The sequence below is a fragment of the Festucalex cinctus genome, chromosome 3 (assembly GCF_051991245.1).
Source record: "Festucalex cinctus isolate MCC-2025b chromosome 3, RoL_Fcin_1.0, whole genome shotgun sequence".
Lineage (NCBI taxonomy): Eukaryota > Metazoa > Chordata > Actinopteri > Syngnathiformes > Syngnathidae > Festucalex > Festucalex cinctus.
The window spans coordinates 11,166,408-11,188,049 of NC_135413.1; the positions used below are offsets into that span (position 1 = coordinate 11,166,408).

Below are 21,642 nucleotides of genomic sequence, written 5' to 3' on the forward strand. Positions count from 1 at the left end.
AATGTATCAGACATTATTTAAATTAAGATTTTACACTATTTCAATTAAAACTTTAAAATATTTTTCTTCAAATTTGATTTGAAAACTATTAAAATATTATTGTAGATAACAAGTGATGTAGAATGATTTTATTTATTTTTTTGAATTAGTAGTTGTCCACGTGAGGGCAGAAAAGGTTCACTGCATTGTCATGTTGCTGTTTCAGTCACTTGATTGAACCAATTTCCTTGTTGAGCTGATATGTTGCAATGTAACACAAGACTTGATGTAAAGATTAGAACAATAACAATACATTGATACCTTTTTTCTTAATTGTAATCGAAGGGGAGAATCTATTCCAGAACAAACTGTTGTTAAATAGATGCGTTTTGCAGCAAATAGCTGATAGGATCCACAGAAGGGGAAAAAAAGAAAGTTTGTTTTATTATGGTTTTGCAAAGCATCATTTGGACTTTATTTGTCATAATGTAAGCAGGTTATAGATGAAGAAACTGTGTTGGGTGGTCTTGTGCAGATCACGACACCAGCATTTCACACAATTGCAATTTTATTTCCATTCAAATCCCTCACTTGGGAATAAAAAATATATATATCATTACACAGTGGCAATGCAAAATATGTGACCATTTGTGTACAGAAATATATGCCACTTTCCAACACTTGTCAAATTTTGAAAGTAATTTTTTGTTGGTTTTTTAATGAAGGCCTTATGAAGGAGTATTGTTGTGCAGGGAATAACATCTAGTCAGCCATAATCCAATCACAATGTTTATTTCCATCGCCACGTTGAAATGTTGACTTTAAGCAAGTTTCTCTGCAATTTCGAAGGGACCAAGTGTGACATCACCTCTCCATTCATAAACTGAAAAATAAAAATAAAACAAGTGTATTACTTATCAATACCAGACACAAATTAAACCGAAATACATACCTTGTTCTTGTTTAACTGAACGGCCCTTCCTGCCGCTCCAAGTAGTGGTGGTGCTGGTCCAAGTAGTGCTTCCTCCACTTCCTCCAGTGCCACTGGGGTTCCAAGAAACCGTTTGTTTGCCTGTTTGGCCGCTGCCGCCACCACCTGTTTGACCGCCACCCCCTCCTCCTCCTCCTCCTCCTCCTCCGCCACTGGTCCAGGGCGTGCCAGTTCCTCCGGAGCCACCGGTGGTCCAGGAAACGCCAGTTTGCTTGCCGCCACCTCCGGTACCGCCACCAGTGCCACCACCAGTGCCACCACCAGTACCGCCACCAGTGCCACCACCAGTACCGCCACCAGTGCCACCACCAGTACCGCCACCAGTGCCACCACCAGTACCGCCACCAGTGCCACCACCAGTACCGCCACCCCCTGTTCCACTGCTTTGCCAGGAGCTGGTTCCAGAGGTTCCTCCGCTAGTGGTCCAGGTTGTGCTAGTTCCTCCCGAGCCACCGGTGGTCCAGGAAACACCAGTTTGCTTGCCGCCACCACTACCGCCGCCCCCGCTGCCACCACCACCGCTGCCGCCTCCACCTCCACTTCCGCCTCCACCCCCGGTGGTCCAGCTTCCACCTCCTGTTTGAGAGCCGCCGCCTCCACCACCGGTGGTCCATTTGCCACCTCCTGTTTGAGTGCCGCCTCCACCACCGGTGGTCCATTTGCCACCTCCTGTTTGAGTGCCGCCTCCACCACCGGTGGTCCATTTGCCACCTCCTGTTTGAGTGCCTCCCCCACCTCCACCTCCGCCTCCACCACCGGTGGTCCATTTGCCACCTCCTGTTTGAGTGCCGCCCCCACCTCCGCCTCCACCTCCACCACCGGTGGTCCATTTGCCACCTCCTGTTTGAGTGCCGCCCCCACCCCCACCTCCGCCTCCGCCACCGGTGTTCCAGCTGCCGCCGCCTGTTTGATACTGTCCACCACCAATGGCGTCACAGGTGGAGCATGCTGAATCCACGCCGCTAGCCTCCCTCCAGCTGTAGGAGGACAAAAGCCGTCAGTCCTGCCTGTGCTCCAGTACAGGTGCAGCTCAGTAAATAAGAACAGTAATCCTTCAATTGAAACACATACATTCATTCACTCACAAAAAGTGAAACAACTAAAACGTGCAATTTACCATCCCATGAAATAAAAATATTACAGATATTACTTCCACTATTCAATGACTTGAGTTCACTGCCACCATACAGTAAAAACAAGCAAGCCGGGTCATTTGTATCATTGACACAACTTTTTGCTTTCCTGTTAGTCAGGACTTTGACACCATCTTGTGGCATTGTAGAGAGTTAAAAAATTTTTTTAAAGGACTTGGGCCGGCCCAAGAATGATTAAAATCTGGGTTTAAAATCTGTGTATAATGGACAACCGTCGAAAGGAATTGGGAGCGGGGGCGGGGAATATAAATACAAATTATTACTAAAAAAACAAAAACAAAAACAAATAAAACATGAACGAACATTAAATATGTATTTGGTACAAAAAACGAGGGGCGGCTAAGAAGGATACAAGAGAAATAATAATAATTAAAAAACAACAACAACAACAATTATAGAAATCAGGCCAGTATTGGACTGCTGAGAATTTGCTCAATAACTGTTGGAGTTTCACTTTTTGAAATGAACGACTGAAATGAACACATTACAGTGCTCCCTCGCTATATCGTTTCACCATTTGGAACCTCAATGCTTTGCTGATTTGTTGTGTGCAATTTTGCATGCTTATTTGCTTATTTATTTATTTACATTAGTACATATACCTATGTTTTTATCTAGACGAACAACATTGAACAAGAGTGTTTAAACGAGAGAAATGTGAGAAAATGTTAATGCCTGTCTGAGAAAAGTGTATAAAGTATGACGAGGGGTTTATAGCCATAAAACATATTATAATAAATGTAAAAAAAAAATAAAGCTGACTACTTTGCACATTTCACCTATTGCGGGTATTTTTTGGAACGAAAACCAAGCGTTAAATGAGGGAACGCTGTATAATTATTTTGATCATCTGACATTATGAAATATTTATTTGAAATTATTTCAACTATTATTTGATATTATTTGCATAAATATCTGACGTTTAAATAATAAAAAAATAACTTAAATTTTTATTATTTTTCATTATCTAAATTATCAGACATTTGAAATTCTAAAATTTTTGTTTTGAAATATTTACAGTAGCCTATTAAATATTTATAGAAATTAATTTATATAATCACTTAACATATTTGTTAAATTATTATCTGAAATTAATAACAAATAATTAATATTTAACTTTATAATTTACCAATAATTTGACATTATTAATATTAAGCAAATGTGAATCCAAATGTCAGTGTGCATGTGCGTGTGTGCATACATATATATATATATATATATATATATATATATATATATATATATATATATATATATATATATATATATATATAAAACCAATAATTTGACATTATTACTATATATGTCTTGGACAAGATTTAAAATTATTAATATTAAGCGTGTGTGGGGGTGTGCGTGCGTGCGTGTGCGTGTGTACATACACACACACATATATTATATATATATATATATATATATATATATATATATATATATATATATTAGGGGTGTTAAAAAAATCGATTCGGCGATATATCGCGATACTACATCGCGCGATTCTCGAATCGATTCAATAATCAGCAGAATCGATTTTTTTTTATTTTTTTTTTTATTTTTTTTAGGATTCACACCTTGAGCATGGAAGAATGTTATATGAACGGAACATTAAGCCTTAATATTTTATTTTAATGCTGTTCAAACATGAAACAGATTACAACCTCTATAAGACTGAAATTTCAGATAAATAAATAATACATTTTCATATAAATCTTACACTCTACAAGCGTACTGATTAGTATTTTCTAAATTTGAATGAAAAAAATCGCAACAATCGACTTATAAATTCGTATCGGGATTAATCGGTATCGAATCGAATCGTGACCTGTGAATCGTGATACGAATCGAATCGTCAGGTACTAGGCAATTCACACCCCTAATATATATATATATATATATATATATATATATATATATATATATATATATATATATATATATATATATATATATATATATATATATATATATATATAAATTTCAGTCTTATAGAGGTTGTAATCTGTTTCATGTTTGAACAGCAATAAAATAAAATATTAAGGCTTAATGTTCCGTTCATATAACATTCTTCCATGCTCATTTTGTTGAATATTTTTCCATTAAAAATGGAAGTTTAAAAATCGATTCACACACACACACAAAAAAAAAGGCAATGATGATAAGACGTTGAATCGGTAAGACTACCGAATGAACAATTCTGAGCTCTTAAAAAAAAAAAAAAAAAAAAATTGATTTTTTTTTTATTGAATCGATTCGAGAATCGCGCGATGTAGTATCGCGATATATCGCCGAATCGATTTTTTTAACACCCCTAATATATATATATATATATATATATATATATATATATATATATATATATATATATATATATGACACCCTGGACTGGTTGCCAGCCAATCGCAGGGCACACAGAGACGAACAACCATCCACACTCACAAGCACACCTAGGGACAATTCAATATATATATATATATATATATATATAGATAGATAGATAGATAGATAGATAGATATAGACATAGATAGATAGATATATAGAGATTTGAAATGATTACTATGATTGTAATTACTTTAATTATTTAAATGTTATTACATTTAAATAAAACTTGTACTTACTGCTACTAAATTATATTAACATTTCTACAATACCATTCGACTACATGTAATTTATTTTTCGAAAAGACCCTGTGTGAGCGTGTCCTCCTTTCTCATCACTCACCCATTCATTGTGAAGGAGCAGGCCCTGTGGTCACTATCAATGTCGTGGCCGGTTGACGTGGCTCTCAAGTGGCAGGTAATGTAAAGCTGTTGGGAACGTCAACAGAATTTTGGTTTTCCAGGAGTTTTGCTTTTAAAAATCCAGTCGGACTCTCATTGGGAGGTGCTCACCATCCCGCTGTCAAGATCCTGGAACTTGAAGGCCTCAAACTGGAACTGGAGCATGTTCTCTGCTGTGCGTTGCATGAACCTGGAGTCTGCGCCTGTGATCCTCGCGTCAATTAAACACCTGCAAGCAGGAGAAGCTGGGTCAAGTGGACATCACAGTCTCTGATTTCAAGTTTCATATAAAGTCCTCTTACTTTGATAAATTGTTCTTGAAATGATATGCAATAATACTGTGCATTACTTTTTGTTACACCTATTGTGATCTGTTTGAAAAGATTCCAACTTGTAATTTCACATTGAGCTTTTGAAACATTCAATAGAATGAGGAGAGTATTTCATAGGAAGCAATGCTGAAGAAAGCTGCAAACATTTTCTTCACAGTGTTACGGTTAAGAATTGCCTGATCTAAAATTTCAAATTGTGCTGTAAGTTTTTAAATGACACTGTTTTAGAGATGGTCACATGAAAAGCAGTACTGTTATGTTTACATTTGTAAAGATTCCATTGTAACTGAAACTTCTCAAATCCAGTGATTTTTTAATCACCTTAAAATTTGATTTATTTAAAAACAGTAATAATAATTTATTTTAGAGACAACATATGAAAAGCTGTTACTGTGCAGTGATCGATTATTTCAGTGTGATACTGCACTCTGGTATGTATAATACAAAATAGACTTTACACCGATCTGCTCGGTCGGCCGGATGGATCGGGATCGGATGATAATTAGCATTTTCTGCAAATTGGTGATCGACTGTAATGTCTTAATTTTCTCAATCGATCAATGACATCTTTGATTGGCACTAAATAAGACATTCAAGTTATGTTTAATGTTTATCAGTATTTTTTTTGAAGATATCCCTCGCGAATGGCGGTGGTCGACTGTAGAGTAAATCTAAACAGTTTTTTTAAACAGATAATATTGCGCTATCTTCTGATCGAATCAGTGATTGGTTATTGTTTTGTTTTTTTGTTTTTTCAAACTCGGTGATCAGCTGAAAAAAAAAGTATACTTCTCAGACTTGAAATTTTGCTTTGTAGAGCGACTTTTTAAAATGTTATTTTAGCGACGGAAATCCAAAAAGCAGTAGTACTGAATTGTTTAAGTGTCCATTTACATTGTGATGTGGTTACAAGTTGGGACTTGAAATTGTGCAGGGAATTTTGAGGTTATCATAGAGAAAAAAAATATAGTATTTATAAAGTATTATAATTTTTTATTGAAATTTGTCATTTCAACAGTTTTTTCCCCTAAAAAATTAAGTTTAATTTGTATCTTTGGTCTGTAATTCTTGGTCTGAAAGTTTGCATGTAGATATTAAGCTGTGTCTAGTATTATGATTGCTCACCCCTGATCAAGGAAGGTGTATCTGGGGCTGGAGTTCATCTCAGGTGAGAGAGTAGCCGTGCAGCTTTCCACAAAAACACGTAGGGGTACGTGGTGGTACTGCCTGACAGAGGCCTCGATACGGATCGTGTCTCCCAGGTAGTACTGGTAGCGGGGCCGCTCGTACATCCAGTCGTCTGTGAAGAGAGATTGAATTCGCTAAACATTTTGAAAAGCAACATAGCAGATAAGGAAAACAGATGCTGTACTCACCGGTCCTCAGGCTCATAGTGAAGTAAAAAAACTCTTCAGCAACCCTGACCGCGGAGAATGGTATCCATTGTGGGTCCAGTGGGAAGCTGCTCACGTTGTGGTGCCTGAAGATTTAAAAGTGGTCAAAGTTGGGATGTGATGATGAGTTTTTTTTTTTGGTTTTGTTTTTTTTTTTTTTAAATATGACAAAATTTTGTGTTGTTTTGCTTTTTTGTACTTGCCTCTTGGTAAAGGTTTTATTTTTTGGTAGCTTGATTGTGCAAAAATACTTTCAGGAAGATGTTGGAACATGAACTTAGATTGTCTGCCTGGTTTCTTTCTCGATAGCTTAGTTTTCTTCTGCATCCCCACAAAACCCTACATTATCAAACAATGCTTTCTTCATAGGTGTGAATTTAAGTGTAAATGTAAATTGTTTGTCTATATGTGCCCCCCGACTGGCTGATGAAAAGTTGTGGTTTTACCACGCCGCCCATCCTAAGTCACATGTGACTGTGAACAGGATTAAGCTATAGAAAATTAATAAAAGACGATTTTCAGAAAAATAGAAAAAAATAAGACCCCATTACATGTATTTAAATGGCGGAAATTCTGCACTTCTTTATTCAGTTTCTAGTTGAAAGAATTTTACTCTCTAAATTGAGTCTATTTGGCCCCATTTTAGAGTAAAACAAAATAAAAACAAAATTAGAAGAAAAACAAACCGACAACTTCAGGATAGGGAAACAGCCAATCTACTCCCTGAGCCACGCAGCTACTGCTCTGTGTTAGTGTATCGCTCGTGTCATCTGTAATCTTCAGAACTCCTCTTGGATTTAAGCACAGTCGGAGTGGCATAGCTCAGGTGGTAGTGCGGGAATCTCACAGGCTGATGTGTCGTGAGTTCGTTCCTCAACCCTTGAGTGACTTTTATTTATTGTATTTATTTTTTTCATTTCTTTATTTTACTTTTTTCCAAGTGTCAATTTCACTCCAAAACTTAGGCTATTGGCCCCACTCTAAATAGAGTCAAAGTTACTGTCCATATGAACTATTTTACTGCCACACATTATCATAAAAAACTTTAATTAACACAGGCTTTGATCATTTACATCATCCTTGAAAACGTTCAATTTCATCATGTTTCATTGTAATTTCATATGCAATGAGCCCATTTAAAAGAGATACAATGCTGCCATCTGCTGGCAATAGATAGAGAGTGTTTTTGATTCCACAACTCATTGACCAGGCAGCGCTTAGAGGGTGATAAAAAAACAAAAAAACAAACAAAACAAAATGTAGTTGACATAATTTAACGTTTATGGTGGCATACATCGTGATTTTACTAATCGTTATTAAACGGCGGTCAAAGAGTTAAACATTCCCCTTGTGAATAATGTATGTATTTTCATAAGAAAATAATGTGTCTGTCACCTTGGGTAGTGACATTCCACAATCACAGCAGCTTCATTGGTCCTCACAACTGGGGCGCCGCCCAGCGTTGTGGGGTTATAGTTGAGAGTGAAGGTGTAGATGAGGGCTTCATTTGTCGTCTGCAAAAGAGAGATGAATAAAAGTCATCAAATGAAGGCTGAGCATTAAAAAAGGACGCAAATTCAATATGGTTTTCCGAATAGCGCACCATGGCTTACCCGTGACATGCTGCCGCACTCATGCAGCTCGGACTCGTATATCAGCACATTTGCTTGACTGTCCTCAGCCACTGGGCCGCAGGGACCGAGTGTGAGGTCGGTGGGCTTGATGAACTGGCCTATTCCAAAGAAGTCCATCTGGACCTCCACGCGTGCTTGTCTCTCCCCGCATTCCACAGAAACAGTTGCTGCGGGGACGGGGTGCCTCAGTTCAAAATCAGGCACGTGCTCAACGGCGGTCGTGGGCGCTTCGGGGTAGGACCATTGGAGCGGCCTCTCAAGTACATGCTTAGCCTGCTGCTGATCATGGGGTATCTGACCTCCAGGCTTCTGGTATCCGGAGCAGAGGCTGCCCAACAGGGCCAGTGCCACGAGGCACACAGCAGTGTGCTTCATTCTCGGGGACTCACAACAACCAGTGACCCCCACAAGATGCTGTAAGGACGGGAGGCGTGCTTGCCTACTTTTATAAGCAGGCCTCATGTTTGCCTCCCCTCCCGCCCTTTGCGTTGGACAGCTCCCATGACAGCTGATAAGCCAAAGTGTCAACCAATCCAGTTGAGTTGACCGCAGTTGTGTTGCGCTGTGTTTTGACTGGGATGTTGATCTCCACTCTGCTTTGAATTGAAATTGTGCCATCCAGTTGCATAACAAGAACTATATTGTGCCAAGCTCAGTACAAGCCACACTAAGAGGCAGTCGAGTAATAATACAGCTTGACAAATGATTAAACCTCGAAAAGTAAGATTATGCCACACGGGTGGTCCTAGGAGAAGAGTATTGTTCAAAAATCATAGTCTATATTTCTAAAGGGTAATGCGCAAATATGTTGATCGAATCAAATCAGGAAAAAATCCAAATCGACATGATTGAGGAAATCCGAATCGATACCCAGCACGAGTATTAAGGCACTTCGCAAGGCTCAATAGACAAATGATGACAAGTGATGTAGTAAATTTGCTCCATAGCATTGAAAGGGAAGTCAACCCCAAAATGTTTTTGACAGTAATATGTTGTATGAAGTCTCGCTATTCTAAACACAGCATTCTGGCTTAACATTATGTTTGTGAAATATGAATTAGGCAGAAAAATCCACCCGTTTTTATCCATCTCAGGGGACGGCCATTTTGCCACTTGCTGTCGACTAACTGCAAATGACATCACATTTGCTCAGGGCTCAGGTAACGACTAATCAAGGTTCAGCTTCAGAAAAACAGGTGGGACATGATTGGTCGTTACCAGAGCCCTAATATCATTTTCAGTCAACAGCAAGTAGCAAAATGGTCACTATACAAAATGGATAAAAACAGGTGCAGAACTTGCTGCTTAACTCATATTCCACAAACACAATAATCAGAATGCTGTGTTTAGACTACTAGGGGAATATACAACATATTACAGGACTGTCTCAGAAAATTAGAATATTGTGATGAAGTCCATTATTTTCTGTAATGCAATTAAATAAGCAAAAATGCCAAATATTCTGGATTCATTACAAAATAACTGAAATATGGCAAGCCTGTTATTGTTTTAATACTGCTGATTATGGCATTTTTTTTTTAACTTGGTCAGGAAATATTCTAACATTTTGAGATAGGATATATGAGTTTTCTTAAGCTGTAAGCCATAATCAGCAATATTAAAACAATAACAGGCTTGCCATATTTCAGTTGATATGTCATGAATCCAAAATGTATGGCATTTTTGCTTATTTAATTGTATTACAGAAAATAAAGGACTTTATCACAATATTCTAATTTTCTGAGACAGTCCTGTATTGTCAACAACATTATTGTAAACGAAATTTTGGGGTTGACTTCCTCTTTAAACATGTTCACACATAAACAGGCAATAGCAATCATGCATTGTCTCCCAGCCAATCAACAGAAATAATGTTAGAATGAATGAAACTCAGCGAAAGAAAGTTAGAAGTGTACTTGTCTATACAACATTAATTATAACCATGAGTGAGGATAATGATTCATAATTTTGAAAATGTCAGACCTACAGCAACTGATGAATGGCGATACAATTGTGTATGTGTATTGTTGTTGTTGTTTTTTTTAATCAACAGAATCGTACTGAGAAGATGGCGGTCACCAAAAAGGTTATGTTGACACTAGGTTAAGGTAACCTGACCTCTACAGAACATGTCACTCACTGCCTTCTGCCAAAGTACATTTGCGCCAATCGATGGTGGACCCCAGCACTATATCCGACCCATGAAGGTTGCAAAATAAAAACATCCAAAGAGCTTCCCATATCGTCAGTTTTACATAAAAAGGGAACACCGTGACAGCAAGACATCAAGCACACTCACTGGTTCACTATCAGTTTTATTTTTCAAAGAGATGTTCTGAACTATAAGAAATAATGAGGAATACTATTTTGTGCAACTCTTGATCCGTGTGCTGGGAATTGTATTTGTATATTACAATAACAAGAAAAGCATTCATGCAAATAGTACAGTACTACTCTAATGAGTTTTGCAGTGCCAGACGTAACAACTAGAACTCTTGTCAAACATTTGAAGGATTTAGTTTGACTACGAACAAGTTCAGGGTGCGGTCTTTCACCCAAAGCGGCTCTCATTCATCCAGGACTGATCTGGTATTCAAAGACAGTTTGTCTCCCATGTGAGCAGGCTTCATGAGATCATAACCAAGGCTGTAGGGCAGCACACGCCTGAGTACTACTAGAAACCAAAGGATATATCTTCTAAATTTGAGGCACTGTCCAACAGAGGCCTCAAACAAGCCAATGAGAGTCGTTTGGGTGGAATCATTTCATTCGGTTGTAAGAATGGTCATGGAGGAATCTGCGGGTTAAAGTGACTAGGTTTGTTTTTTTTAGAGGCAGAATCGTTGAATCTCATTCGAAGTGAGATAGTCAGTGTTATAAGCCCCCTCCTGTTTCGAAGAGTTTTTGAGAGGTCTGTTAAGACAACTACAACTTCCCCGAGTTAACATGGTGCACTAGTGGCTAGCATGTCTGCCCATGAGTTCAGATTTTGTCTCATTTTCACCAGGTACTGTAGTTTACGCCCTCCTTTCCAAAACAAGTATGTTAGGTTCATTAGAGACTAATTGTACATCTGTGTGATTGTTAGAGCAAATGCTTGTTTGTAAGTGCCCTGCTATTGACTGCGCACTAGTCCAGTCCACATGAAGTCATCTGGGATAGGCTCCAGCTCACCCGCATCCATCCCGATGGATTGTTTGATTGCAGAGTTAGCTGAATTGCATAACCACTGGATGATTTTTTTTTAACCCTGAATATCAAGTGAGCAATACATACAACCCCAACCTCCCTAAACACAACACCGTCCATTTAAAAGTGAACCGTGTGGCAATTCCAGTAAAGTTGTTGTCAAAGTGTGATTAGATTCAGAGACATTGTGCTCTTCATTTCCATCAATGGCAAAATGTACTTGAAGATAAGAGTGCGTGTTTATTTTGTCAAAGCTCGGTGAACACAGAGCGACCCGAGCCGTCGCCGGTCATCCAGACCCGCCGAAGGTTTTTATTATGTCATTGCTCAAACAAGTTGGCATTGTATTCATATGTGGCTTGTCCAGGGAATGATGCCAAGTGTAAAATATTATGTCTACCAATAATTGTAATGATTTTTAGATTTTCTTACCTAAATTAAGCAACTCTTGGCTCTCGTTCTTTTTTTCACAGCATCCCCAACCATTCCGGAGAAGCAAATAGAAGTACTATTATGTCAGCATGACCCACAGTTTATAAAATCATCCAGCGTGTGTGTGTGCTGCAACACTACACGGTGATGAAGTTGATTGGTCTCCTTGCGCTCGGCCTGCTACTGGGCTGTGTAACCAGGGCTCAAAAGTCCACCAACCAGTGGACTCAGCATCCCTCCAAGCCCGGGGACACAGATCTATCTTGCGAGGTGGGGGCACACCAAAAGATACGGTGCGGCCTTCCCGACATCTCGGCTTCCGAGTGTAAAGTCATCAACTGCTGCTATGATGGCAATATGTGCTACTATGGCAGACATGGTAGGTCAAATCTGTTTTATTTGGACTGCTGTTCCCTCGCTAAGTCTGGGTTCATTGCTCCCACTACAACGCAAATTTTGCAAGTGATCGTTTTGTATGAGTTTTTACCATCCGGTGTACAACCGTATTTCCGTGGATCGTTATTCAGCAATGTATCTCTTTGCAGATTTTATTGGGAAAACGATCCTTGCTATTGTTGTGCTCTGACCAAAACAATAAAAGCATTGATTTGGCGCCATCTGGTGGCATCTTGGTGTCAAGGAAGCTAATGAAGTCAGCTGAGACATATTGATATACAAAACGTTTATTTAGACGTGCTTTTCCCCTATTTTGTGGCAACTGCAATGGTGTCTTGAGATACGAGTGACTCAAATAAAGAGGTTTTCAAGATTCGAGCCATTGCTTGGTCCATTTTATTTTTTTGCCTTCGCTTGTGAGCAAAAAATTGAGATAGACCTAAATGAATGCTTTATAGTGGCAGTAAACTCAGCTCATTAAAAAAAAAAAAAAAAAAAAAAGTATCTTAAGGCACCACCACCACCGTAAAGGAAAATGCAAACATTTTTTTGAATAGGTACAGAAATACACTTGCATGTGGCTCAGGACAGCCACATTCAGTTATTCTTATTAAACACTGGGAGATCCATCCATCCATCCATCCATCCATCCATCCATCCATCCATCCATCCATCCATCCATCCATCCATCTATCCATCCATCCATCCATCCATTTTCTTAACCGCTTATTCCCCACAAGGGTCACGGGGGTGCTGGAGCCTATCCCAGCTGGCTTCGGGCAATAGGCGCCGCGGGGTTGGCGCTGAACTGGTTGCCAGCCAATCGCAGGGCACACAGAGACGAACAACCATCCACGCACACAAGCACACCTAGGGACAATTCGGAGCGCCCAATTAACCTGCCATGCATGTCTTTGGAATGTGGGAGGAGACCGGAGTACCCGGAGAAGACCCACGCAGGCACGGGGAGAACATGCAAACTCCACCCAGGCCGAAGCCTGGACTCGATCTTACGTCCTCAGTATTGGGAGAACAGTAAAACATAATAAATGTGCACATGCAGGAATTTTTAACCTTTGTAGTTTAATCTGGAACATCATTGCGTCAAAATGTATTAACTATACTTCTGCTCCCTCTGTGTTCTCATTTGGTGTTGTGTTCAGTGACTCTCCAGTGTACCAAGGATGGCCAGATGATAGTGGTGATCTGCAGAGACGCCACCTTACCACCTGTCAACTTGGAATCGCTTTCATTCATCTCCAATGAGCCCGGGTGCGGCCCGGTTGACAGCACGTCGGCCTTTGCCATCTACCAGTTTTCCGTCACGGCGTGTGGCACTATCATCACGGTGAGACAAGCCCCATTTAAAAATTGAGCTTTACTCCAGCAAAATAGAGTCTAATGGTTCAAACTTTCTGTAGGAGGAGCCTGATGTTGTAACGTACGAGAACGCCATGTCAGCCTCCTATGAAGTCTCTGTTGGAACCTATGGCACGATTACCAGGGACAGCCGATTTGAGTATGTGCTACTCTTCTTCCAATATAATCACAGAGCACTAGTCGATGGAGGGTTATTGGACTACATTTGTAGATCATCTACAGGGAGAATTGACAATTTGCAAGGGGGAATTTTGTAAAAAAAAAATTACTTTTTAATGGCTTGTATCCAAATTGTTGGTTCTCTCAGCGTGCCTGCCCACAATCAAGTGGAAAATGACTTTGCCTACATCCTCAAATGTTTGTGAGCAAGTTGTCCTGATCTTTATGAAACAGCACTCCCAGGAAGTTTCTTGGCCCATGACTTGGAAACTAGGCCAGTTGAAGAGCCGCCATTTTCAAGCGATGGCCGTACTTCTATTACTACAGTAATGTACATGAAATCACGACCGTGATTCGGCAGTGATGTTTCGACCACTAGGTGTCAGTAATACTTAGGGCATGGAGTTCAACGCAGGCTCCAGTCAAGGTTGAGGGGGGGTTAATGGTAATCTAATCAGATGCACTGACTATGGGGTTTTGTTGTAATATGTTGCTAACAATAAACTGTCCTTTTCTATATTGAAATGAAGCATCTTTTCATCCACCCCTGACCCGATGAATTACACCACAAAAGGTGAAGAAAGGTGTTATACGTAAATGTTAAGAGCTACTTAGGCGAAACTGTAACATTTTTCTGGAGAGCCTGAGTCACGCGCTCAAAAGCTAAGGAGCTGATTGGATACAGAGGAGGTCTGTGTGTATTTTAAATAATTTGTTTTTCCTTAAAGTACCCCAATGTCTTGCATAGCTAATTTGAATTAGAGAAGCGAATTTGCATTGAATTAAGTTAAAGTGAAACTAATATATAGAGCAGCATTTTCAATGAGGATAGAATACAGTTTCAGAAAATTCAGGTTTTCAGTGCAATGATTCATTGCAATGATTGAAATTAAACAATACAAATTCCGTGTATGGAATTCAAATTTAGTTTATCAATGTAATTATTCAAGTTTAGCAATTCAATTTCAAATATAAATGATTCAAATTCAGTTTCTGGTGACACATATTTCAACCCATAAAGTAACCTGTCGCCTATTGTTTACAAACATTACGAAAAGCTGTATTGGATGTAATTTAATTTGGTGTACCTAATGTTGTGGTTCCTCTTAGGCTGGCCGTTCAGTGCAGATATGCCGGCACGTCCACTGAAGCTACCGTCATCCAGGTGGAGCCGGTTCCCATACCCCCTCCAGTCGCAGCTCCGGGGCCCTTGAACGTGGAGCTCAGACTGGGCAGCGGCAGACACACAGCCAAGGGTTATTTGAACGGTAGGAACTTTGTGATGTTGACCATTGAAAGCCATGCTGAATTCCCCATTCTATAACACTGTCTGTACAGAGGAAGTGGTCTTCGACCACTTTTATGTTGATAGTGACTATCCGGTCACAAAGGAGCTCAAGGAGCCCGTGTACGTCGAGGTCCGGATCTTGGGGAGGACTGACCCCAACCTGGTCTTGACCCTCAAGCGATGCTGGGCCACTGGTGATTCCTACCCTCACAGCATGCCTCAGTGGGACTTGCTGGTTCATGGGTAAGAGTAAGTGCCACTCATTTAATCATCATTTTAAGTGTATAAGACTGGACATCTAATCCCACTTCCCCAAACTCAGGTGCCCATACCAAGACGACCGCTACAAGACGACCCTGGTGCGGGTCGACTCCTCGTCGGGTCTTGAGTTCCCCAGCCACCATCGGCGCTTTTTCTTTAAGATGTTCGCTTTTGTGTCCACCTCGACATCCGATACTGGCAAAGGAGGAGCTGGAAAGGGAGGAGCGGATCCAAAGGGCACTCCTCTCAGGCAAAAGGTATATGCCAAATACTGTATGCAATATAGCAGCGTTTTTTTTTTAATTAGTATTATTATTATTTTTTTATGTAGCCTCACTTCATAACTACTAATTCCTGCCCCCCTCAAGTCTCTGAACAAACAAACGTGCATGAAACTTGCTCTGTACGCTGTTTTAAAGGTCAAAATATTGAATTTCTTATTTTATGTTTCTCTAGGTGTATATCCATTGTGAGACAACAGTGTGTAAACCCCATCAAGGAAACAACTGTGAACCTCATTGCTACAGGGGGAGTAAGTAGTCATACTCAATCAATTTATCTTATCTTATTTTATTTATCTCTTTCACTCTCATTCTCTCTGTTTAACTGTGTACCATTTGACCTCATGGCTGCTGTTGACATCCTACATCTTATTTTCCTGCACAGAGAGGGACCTTGGCAGCACCAAACAAACAACCACAAATTCTGACAGCGCTTTGGTTAGCAGTTTGGAGATTCAGTTTGTCGATCCAAACTAAAAGCGTGGAATTTCATCACCTGAGATTTACAAGAAATACATGCTGTTAATACAATGAAATGTAGGTGTGGAAATAAACAGAAGTTGCTGTAGATGTTGTATGATTATATGTCATTTATTTCCTAATGACAGTACACGTAAGGATATGTTGAAGTTGCACTATGTGGAAAATGCGTAAAAATGTGCTTAATGGACGGCTCAAAATTAAATAGCATTTTGTGCTATACTGAAGTTGTGATTTTTGTTCCATCGGGACACCCTCAAAGAATCAAAATATCACGATTTAATGTAACAAATAAGATATAATCCATCCATCCATTTTCTTGACCGCTTATTCCTCACAAGGGTCGCGGGGGTTGCTGGCGCCTATCTCAGCTGACTCTGGGCAGTAGGCAGGGGACACCCTGGACTGGTTGCCAGCCAATCGCAGATAAGATATAATCTTGTTTTGAAAATGTTTTATACCAATAGTTTTCTTACAAAATAATTTAACAAAAACAACTCCATACCTTCATCTGGTTTTTAACACTGCAAAAGCCTTCCAACGTAGTTCACTTTGCAGGAGGGCACAAGACCGCTGTAGAAGAAATTTCATCATTAGTCAAGTTTCTTCAGTAAGACACATTACAGGACTTGCCATTTCATACAGGGTGACCCAAAAAGATGCGTACCCATATTTTATTCGATAAAAAATCAATTTTTTAACGAATGTCTTTTCTGTTGCAGGACGTGAAAGGTGAACCTATGGATGATCATTTGCAGCTATAGTTGCCCTGAAAATGTCTTGGACAAATCAGCAGAAGATATTCTCCCTGGAGACCTATTTTGCGACAAAATCTTACCAGAGTGTACAGATTCAGTTTCGAAAGCGTTTCCATTGTCGCAACGCATCTTTTTGGGTCACCCTGTATAACAAATAAATATATTTTTATTACATTCAACATATAATAGTTTTGCTCAATTTTTCATTTTACCACATTCTTGGTGCTAATTAGTATTGATTGAAGTAGTAATTAGTAAGACATATTGTACATTACTTGTTATCCATTCTCCAACATAGATGTATATTCAGTTTGAACAACCTGAATAGCGATCAAACTGCTGCATTCCATGTTTCACTGTTTGCCTTATGTTCTTTACAAACGATCATTAAAACAACACAAAGAGAAGCAAAATATTCTTTCAAACACTTTCACAAAATTGAATTGAGCCTATCCCAGCTGAGTTCGGCCAGTAGGCGGGATACACCCCGAACTGGTCGCCAGCCAGTCTAGGCTATCAGCAGCCCTGATGTTAATAATTTGAACAATCCATTTTTCCAACAAAAGAACAACTAATCTTCTCTTATAATGCTTCACAAAATGGGAGAATACAGAAAGAGAGAGATCTTGAATTCTTATTTCATAATCTCTCTAAATCATCCTCTGCACTCTGCTCTGTAGCTCACTCCACAGGTTTTCAATGGGATTGAGGTCATGGTGACTGAGAAGCAATGGAAGGAGCTTAATTCTGTGTCTGGTGAACAATTTTATGGCGCGTTTTTTCATTTTTACCTCTTTATTCTTATTTGTGTCGATGCATACAAATATTGTAATTTACATTTTCAATTAACAACTGAAAAAAATGAACATAATTATTCGATGTTATGTTTAGCAAACCTTACACCTTATTAAAGATCGATAAAGTACATAGTGAAAGGTTGAACTGTAATTGAAAAAAAAAACAAAAAAAAAAAAACAACGTTTTAAAGGCTCATTCATAACTCCCTTAAATATGTGAGAAAATACACTTAATCGCTGAGATCGTCTTTAAAAGATTTGCATGACAATGTTGGTCCGGTCACTGTGTGTATCCATAAAGTTTAAAATATTACACAAATACCCGCATAATCAGACTCGGACAGAGAAGCGACTTTAGCTAACATGACGTATGTTGTACTATGCTATGACAAAAACAAAGTGACTTGCTAAATGCTTAGCCACCTTTCACGACTACATTTCCAGACTTTTCTCCACAGTTCTATCAGAAAGGTCACAGAATAGTTTTGGCGAAAATGCTGTTGGATGACTCCAGCGTCTCGGATGATTAGTGATGACGTCAAATGATGTCACACTCGTAGAGAAAACAATTTCAAACACTCCGCCTTCGAATTTGATGACAAGGGTGACGCGTTCAAAGGAGGGCGAAGTGTCAAAATTAGACAGCTGAATGGACAGTTTTGTATTCAATTACGTATGCATTCATGAAGCCAACCAGGGGTCTAGGATTTCCACTGTAGATGTTTTTTTTTTTTTTTTTTTTTTTTTAATTTTAAGGCAACATGTTTGAGCCCCCCGAGACTCTCTTGAAATATGAGACCCCAATTTTAATCAGTAAAACCACAGATAAAAAGTGTACGAAGGTGAGTGACGACATTTATTCACGCCTACACACACTAGGCTAAATCATTTTGGAAAGGTACTCGCACGATGTACTTCTGTTGAAGTTCAGGTTCATGTATTAAAAAAAAGTGGGGGCGCAGTACAGGTTTTAGTATTTTTTGCAGACTCAGACATGTACGAGTACGTACGAAAGTATTTATTATTATTATTATTTTTTATGCAGACTCAGACATGTACGAGTACAAAAGTGTGTGTGTATATATATATATATATATATATATATATATATATATATATATATATATATATAAATCTTGACACGAGGAAAACCACATACAAAATAGTTTCCCTCTTTTTATTTATGCTCTTAAAGATAATTAAGGGGGAAAACTGATGAATAATCACATTTCAGGTGACTAGATGGCTGGGTGGATGTTCTGCCATGTAACAAACAGTAAACAACAGTCATCCATCATATTGCTATTGAAATTTAAAAGATGTCCTGTACTGTACTGAAAAATATAATAATAAACAGGCGTTTTCAAATGTTTTCAATTTTATTTGTAGGTATTTAATTTTGGAAATCATTTGCATATCACTTAGAAAGCCTTTGTAACTCACTTTGAGAATCACTGCCCACTTGTTACATTGGAAAGTCAAGAGAACACACAATGAAATACAAATCTATCAGGCAGTGTAGTATCCATCCATCCATTTTCATGACCGCTTATTCCTCACAAGGGTCACGGGGAGTGCTGGAGCCTATCTCAGCCGGCTTTGGGCAGTAGGCACGGTACAACCTGGACTGGTTGTCAACCAATCGCAGGGAGCAGTGTCCTATAATACTGTTTATTTCCAGGGGGGGCGACCTTTTAAAGTTAGCAACCAACCCCATGCCGACTCCCCGGTGCCCCCACCTCCTAAAACCAAATCTTCTGCAGCTGAAGCCCCGAGGCAGCAAAACGATGACATACTCAACCTCATCTTTCCACCCAGGTACTGTGTACTCCCCTGCTTTCCACATCGTGTCATTCGACTAATTCAATACTCATTTATCTTTTATTCTCTTGTCATGCTAGGGAATGGATGGAGGGAAACCAGCTGTGGGTACAGCAAGTGTCCAGTGCGCCATGCACGCGAGCAGACGTGGTGAACCTCGAGGAGCACCTGGACAGGAAGCTGCAGCAAAGACGGGCCATAGAGACGGGAATATGCCCTGTCCGAAGAGAGCTTTATACCCAGTGCTTTGGTATGGAGGCCAGGCTAAGCAAGACGTAATAATGTGCAATGGCACATTATTAGGTTTACAGTGAACCCCCCTCGTTTATTGTTGTGGATATGTTACAGACCCAATTGAGATCATTTCCGATATAGAGGGACCATATAAAACAATACCTAGACATAAAATAGCACTTTTAAAAATGAGTCTTGCTGTCAAGAAATGGGAGACTCTTGTAAATAGATAAATGGAAGGTTTGTTTGTGAACTGTATTAATCTGAACGGCAGGTGGCATTATAATTATAATTGCTCTGTTTGTATAGACGAGCTGATCAGGCAGGTCACCATTAACTGCGCCGAGCGGGGTCACTTACTGTTGCGGGTCCGAGATGAGATCCAGATGACCATCGCTGCTTACCAGACCTTCTACGAGAGCAGCGTGGTTTTTGGCATGAGGAAAGCTCTGCAAGCTGAGCAAGACAAGGTCGACATGGAAAAAAAAGTAAGGCCCATTTCTTCTTTCCTTCAGTAGTAACTTAAGTAACCAGGTTATGCAAAGCCTAGCAAATATACACTGAATGAGAAGGACCGTCCGTCTCTGTTCACTCCAATTGATGGACATAAACGTGCTTCAGTCAGTCTACTTTTTCAAGGCTTTGCGCCATTGTGCACTCACCGAAAGGTGGGCGTCGTCATCGACGGGACGCGACACTGAACGGAAATACCCAGTTCTGGTTTTCATGTTGACTATGACCATTGTCCTTCATAGATTGCCATACTGGAGCAGGAGAAAGAGGAGCTTCAGAAAGAGTTGCGTGATGAAAAGGCCAAATGTGATGCCATTGAAAAGACCGAAGAAGAAAAACATGAAGTTCAGGAAAAGAAGTACACGGAGCAGATTCAGTTCCTTAAGAGAACGAACCAGCAGCTTAAGGTGATGACGCATCTCAGTCGAGTTGATATCGATGGTGCGAAATCAAACATTAACCTGTTTTGTCTGTGTCATTTTTTCCCATTTAGGCTCAGCTGGAGGGGGTTGTGACACCCAAATAACTTCACATTCCACTTTCAAGCATATCACTCACTAAACAGTGTATTTTTTTCTTTTCTTTTTTTTTAAATGAATGAATGTAACTTTGGGTAACAATTAAAAATGTACGTCTTTTTTTTTTTTTTTTTTTTTAAGAATGGATGAGACTGGGTAATTATAAAGGTCCTGGTTATTGTTCTTCCAATGAATTAATCATCTTTTCATTGTGCCTGGAAAATCACAAATATGTGCAAATATGTGTACCTGGTGTAAATATATGTATTTTAGTGCTCCTCAACACATACCCCCAAAACTCACTCAGTAGTGGCCTTTTGAAAGGTAATAAAAATTTGCCCACAACCCCAGTTTTTCTGGTGGATTTATGTATCAGAACAAGATGAACAAAAAAATTATTAAGGACACCACGCATGAAAACGAGCAGGAAGTCAGCCATTTTGGTTTGAACCAGCTATTTTGGTGTGAATTCTAGGACTTTGACTCACTTCGCCCAATCAGAGGTAGTTGTACTTGACAGATGATGTCATATCTTGTCAAACTTTTTGGCCTAGGCTTAATATTGGCGTCTTCAAAGTGTGATGAAGATTTTGACAATTGTACAAAATACTGTAAATTAGCCCCCAGACCATAGTTATAGCAATGGACATTTTGAGGGCCTATCATTGTTTACTGCTTTAATGTAACCGTAAAAATACCAGAGGCCTCGGAATTGAATTTTAAATGATATATATTATTGTGTGACCATTTGTTTTGTAAAGAGAGTGCAACTAGGCAACATGAGTCAGTCACAAAGAAGTTGTGTGTTCACGACATGGTGTAATTGTACAATTATCTCAAAGTCGTGGATCACGCTCAGGTGAGTTTCATCGT

The 21,642-nt window shown here is 39.4% G+C and overlaps 3 protein-coding genes across 5 annotated transcripts; 2 read left to right on the forward strand and 1 right to left on the reverse strand.

Annotated features, from left to right (window-relative positions):
• Positions 1-755: 755 nt before the first annotated feature.
• Positions 756-8,692, reverse strand: LOC144015632 (uncharacterized). Its single transcript, XM_077515798.1, has 9 exons — positions 8,242-8,692; positions 8,024-8,142; positions 6,611-6,714; positions 6,360-6,534; positions 5,014-5,131; positions 4,844-4,929; positions 1,769-1,947; positions 932-1,717; positions 756-862 (listed from the first exon to the last, which is right to left on the reverse strand). Exons 1-9 carry the CDS (start codon positions 8,635-8,637, stop codon positions 801-803), a joined length of 2,025 nt encoding a protein of 674 aa, XP_077371924.1. The 5' UTR covers positions 8,638-8,692; the 3' UTR covers positions 756-800.
• Positions 8,693-11,790: 3,098 nt separating this feature from the next.
• Positions 11,791-17,065, forward strand: LOC144015635 (zona pellucida sperm-binding protein 4-like). 3 transcript variants are annotated; one of them, XR_013282778.1, is made up of 10 exons: positions 11,791-12,262; positions 13,443-13,627; positions 13,701-13,798; positions 14,929-15,086; positions 15,157-15,349; positions 15,429-15,624; positions 15,824-15,899; positions 16,034-16,185; positions 16,470-16,774; positions 16,851-17,065. XR_013282778.1 is itself a non-coding variant. In XM_077515802.1 (8 exons), the coding sequence occupies exons 1-8, from the start codon at positions 12,031-12,033 to the stop codon at positions 16,123-16,125; spliced, it is 1,230 nt and encodes a 409-aa protein (XP_077371928.1). In that variant the 5' UTR covers positions 11,791-12,030; the 3' UTR covers positions 16,126-16,350. The 3 variants fall into 3 exon arrangements, 1 of the variants encoding a protein (XP_077371928.1); XR_013282777.1 differs by lacking the exon at positions 16,470-16,774; XM_077515802.1 differs by lacking the exons at positions 16,470-16,774; positions 16,851-17,065 and having other exon boundaries at positions 16,034-16,350.
• Positions 17,066-18,188: 1,123 nt separating this feature from the next.
• On the forward strand, positions 18,189-21,114 carry LOC144015636 (axonemal dynein light intermediate polypeptide 1-like). Its single transcript, XM_077515803.1, has 6 exons — positions 18,189-18,525; positions 19,365-19,501; positions 19,585-19,754; positions 20,048-20,226; positions 20,494-20,658; positions 20,745-21,114. The coding sequence occupies exons 1-6, from the start codon at positions 18,445-18,447 to the stop codon at positions 20,775-20,777; spliced, it is 765 nt and encodes a 254-aa protein (XP_077371929.1). The 5' UTR covers positions 18,189-18,444; the 3' UTR covers positions 20,778-21,114.
• The last annotated feature ends 528 nt before the right edge of the window (positions 21,115-21,642 follow it).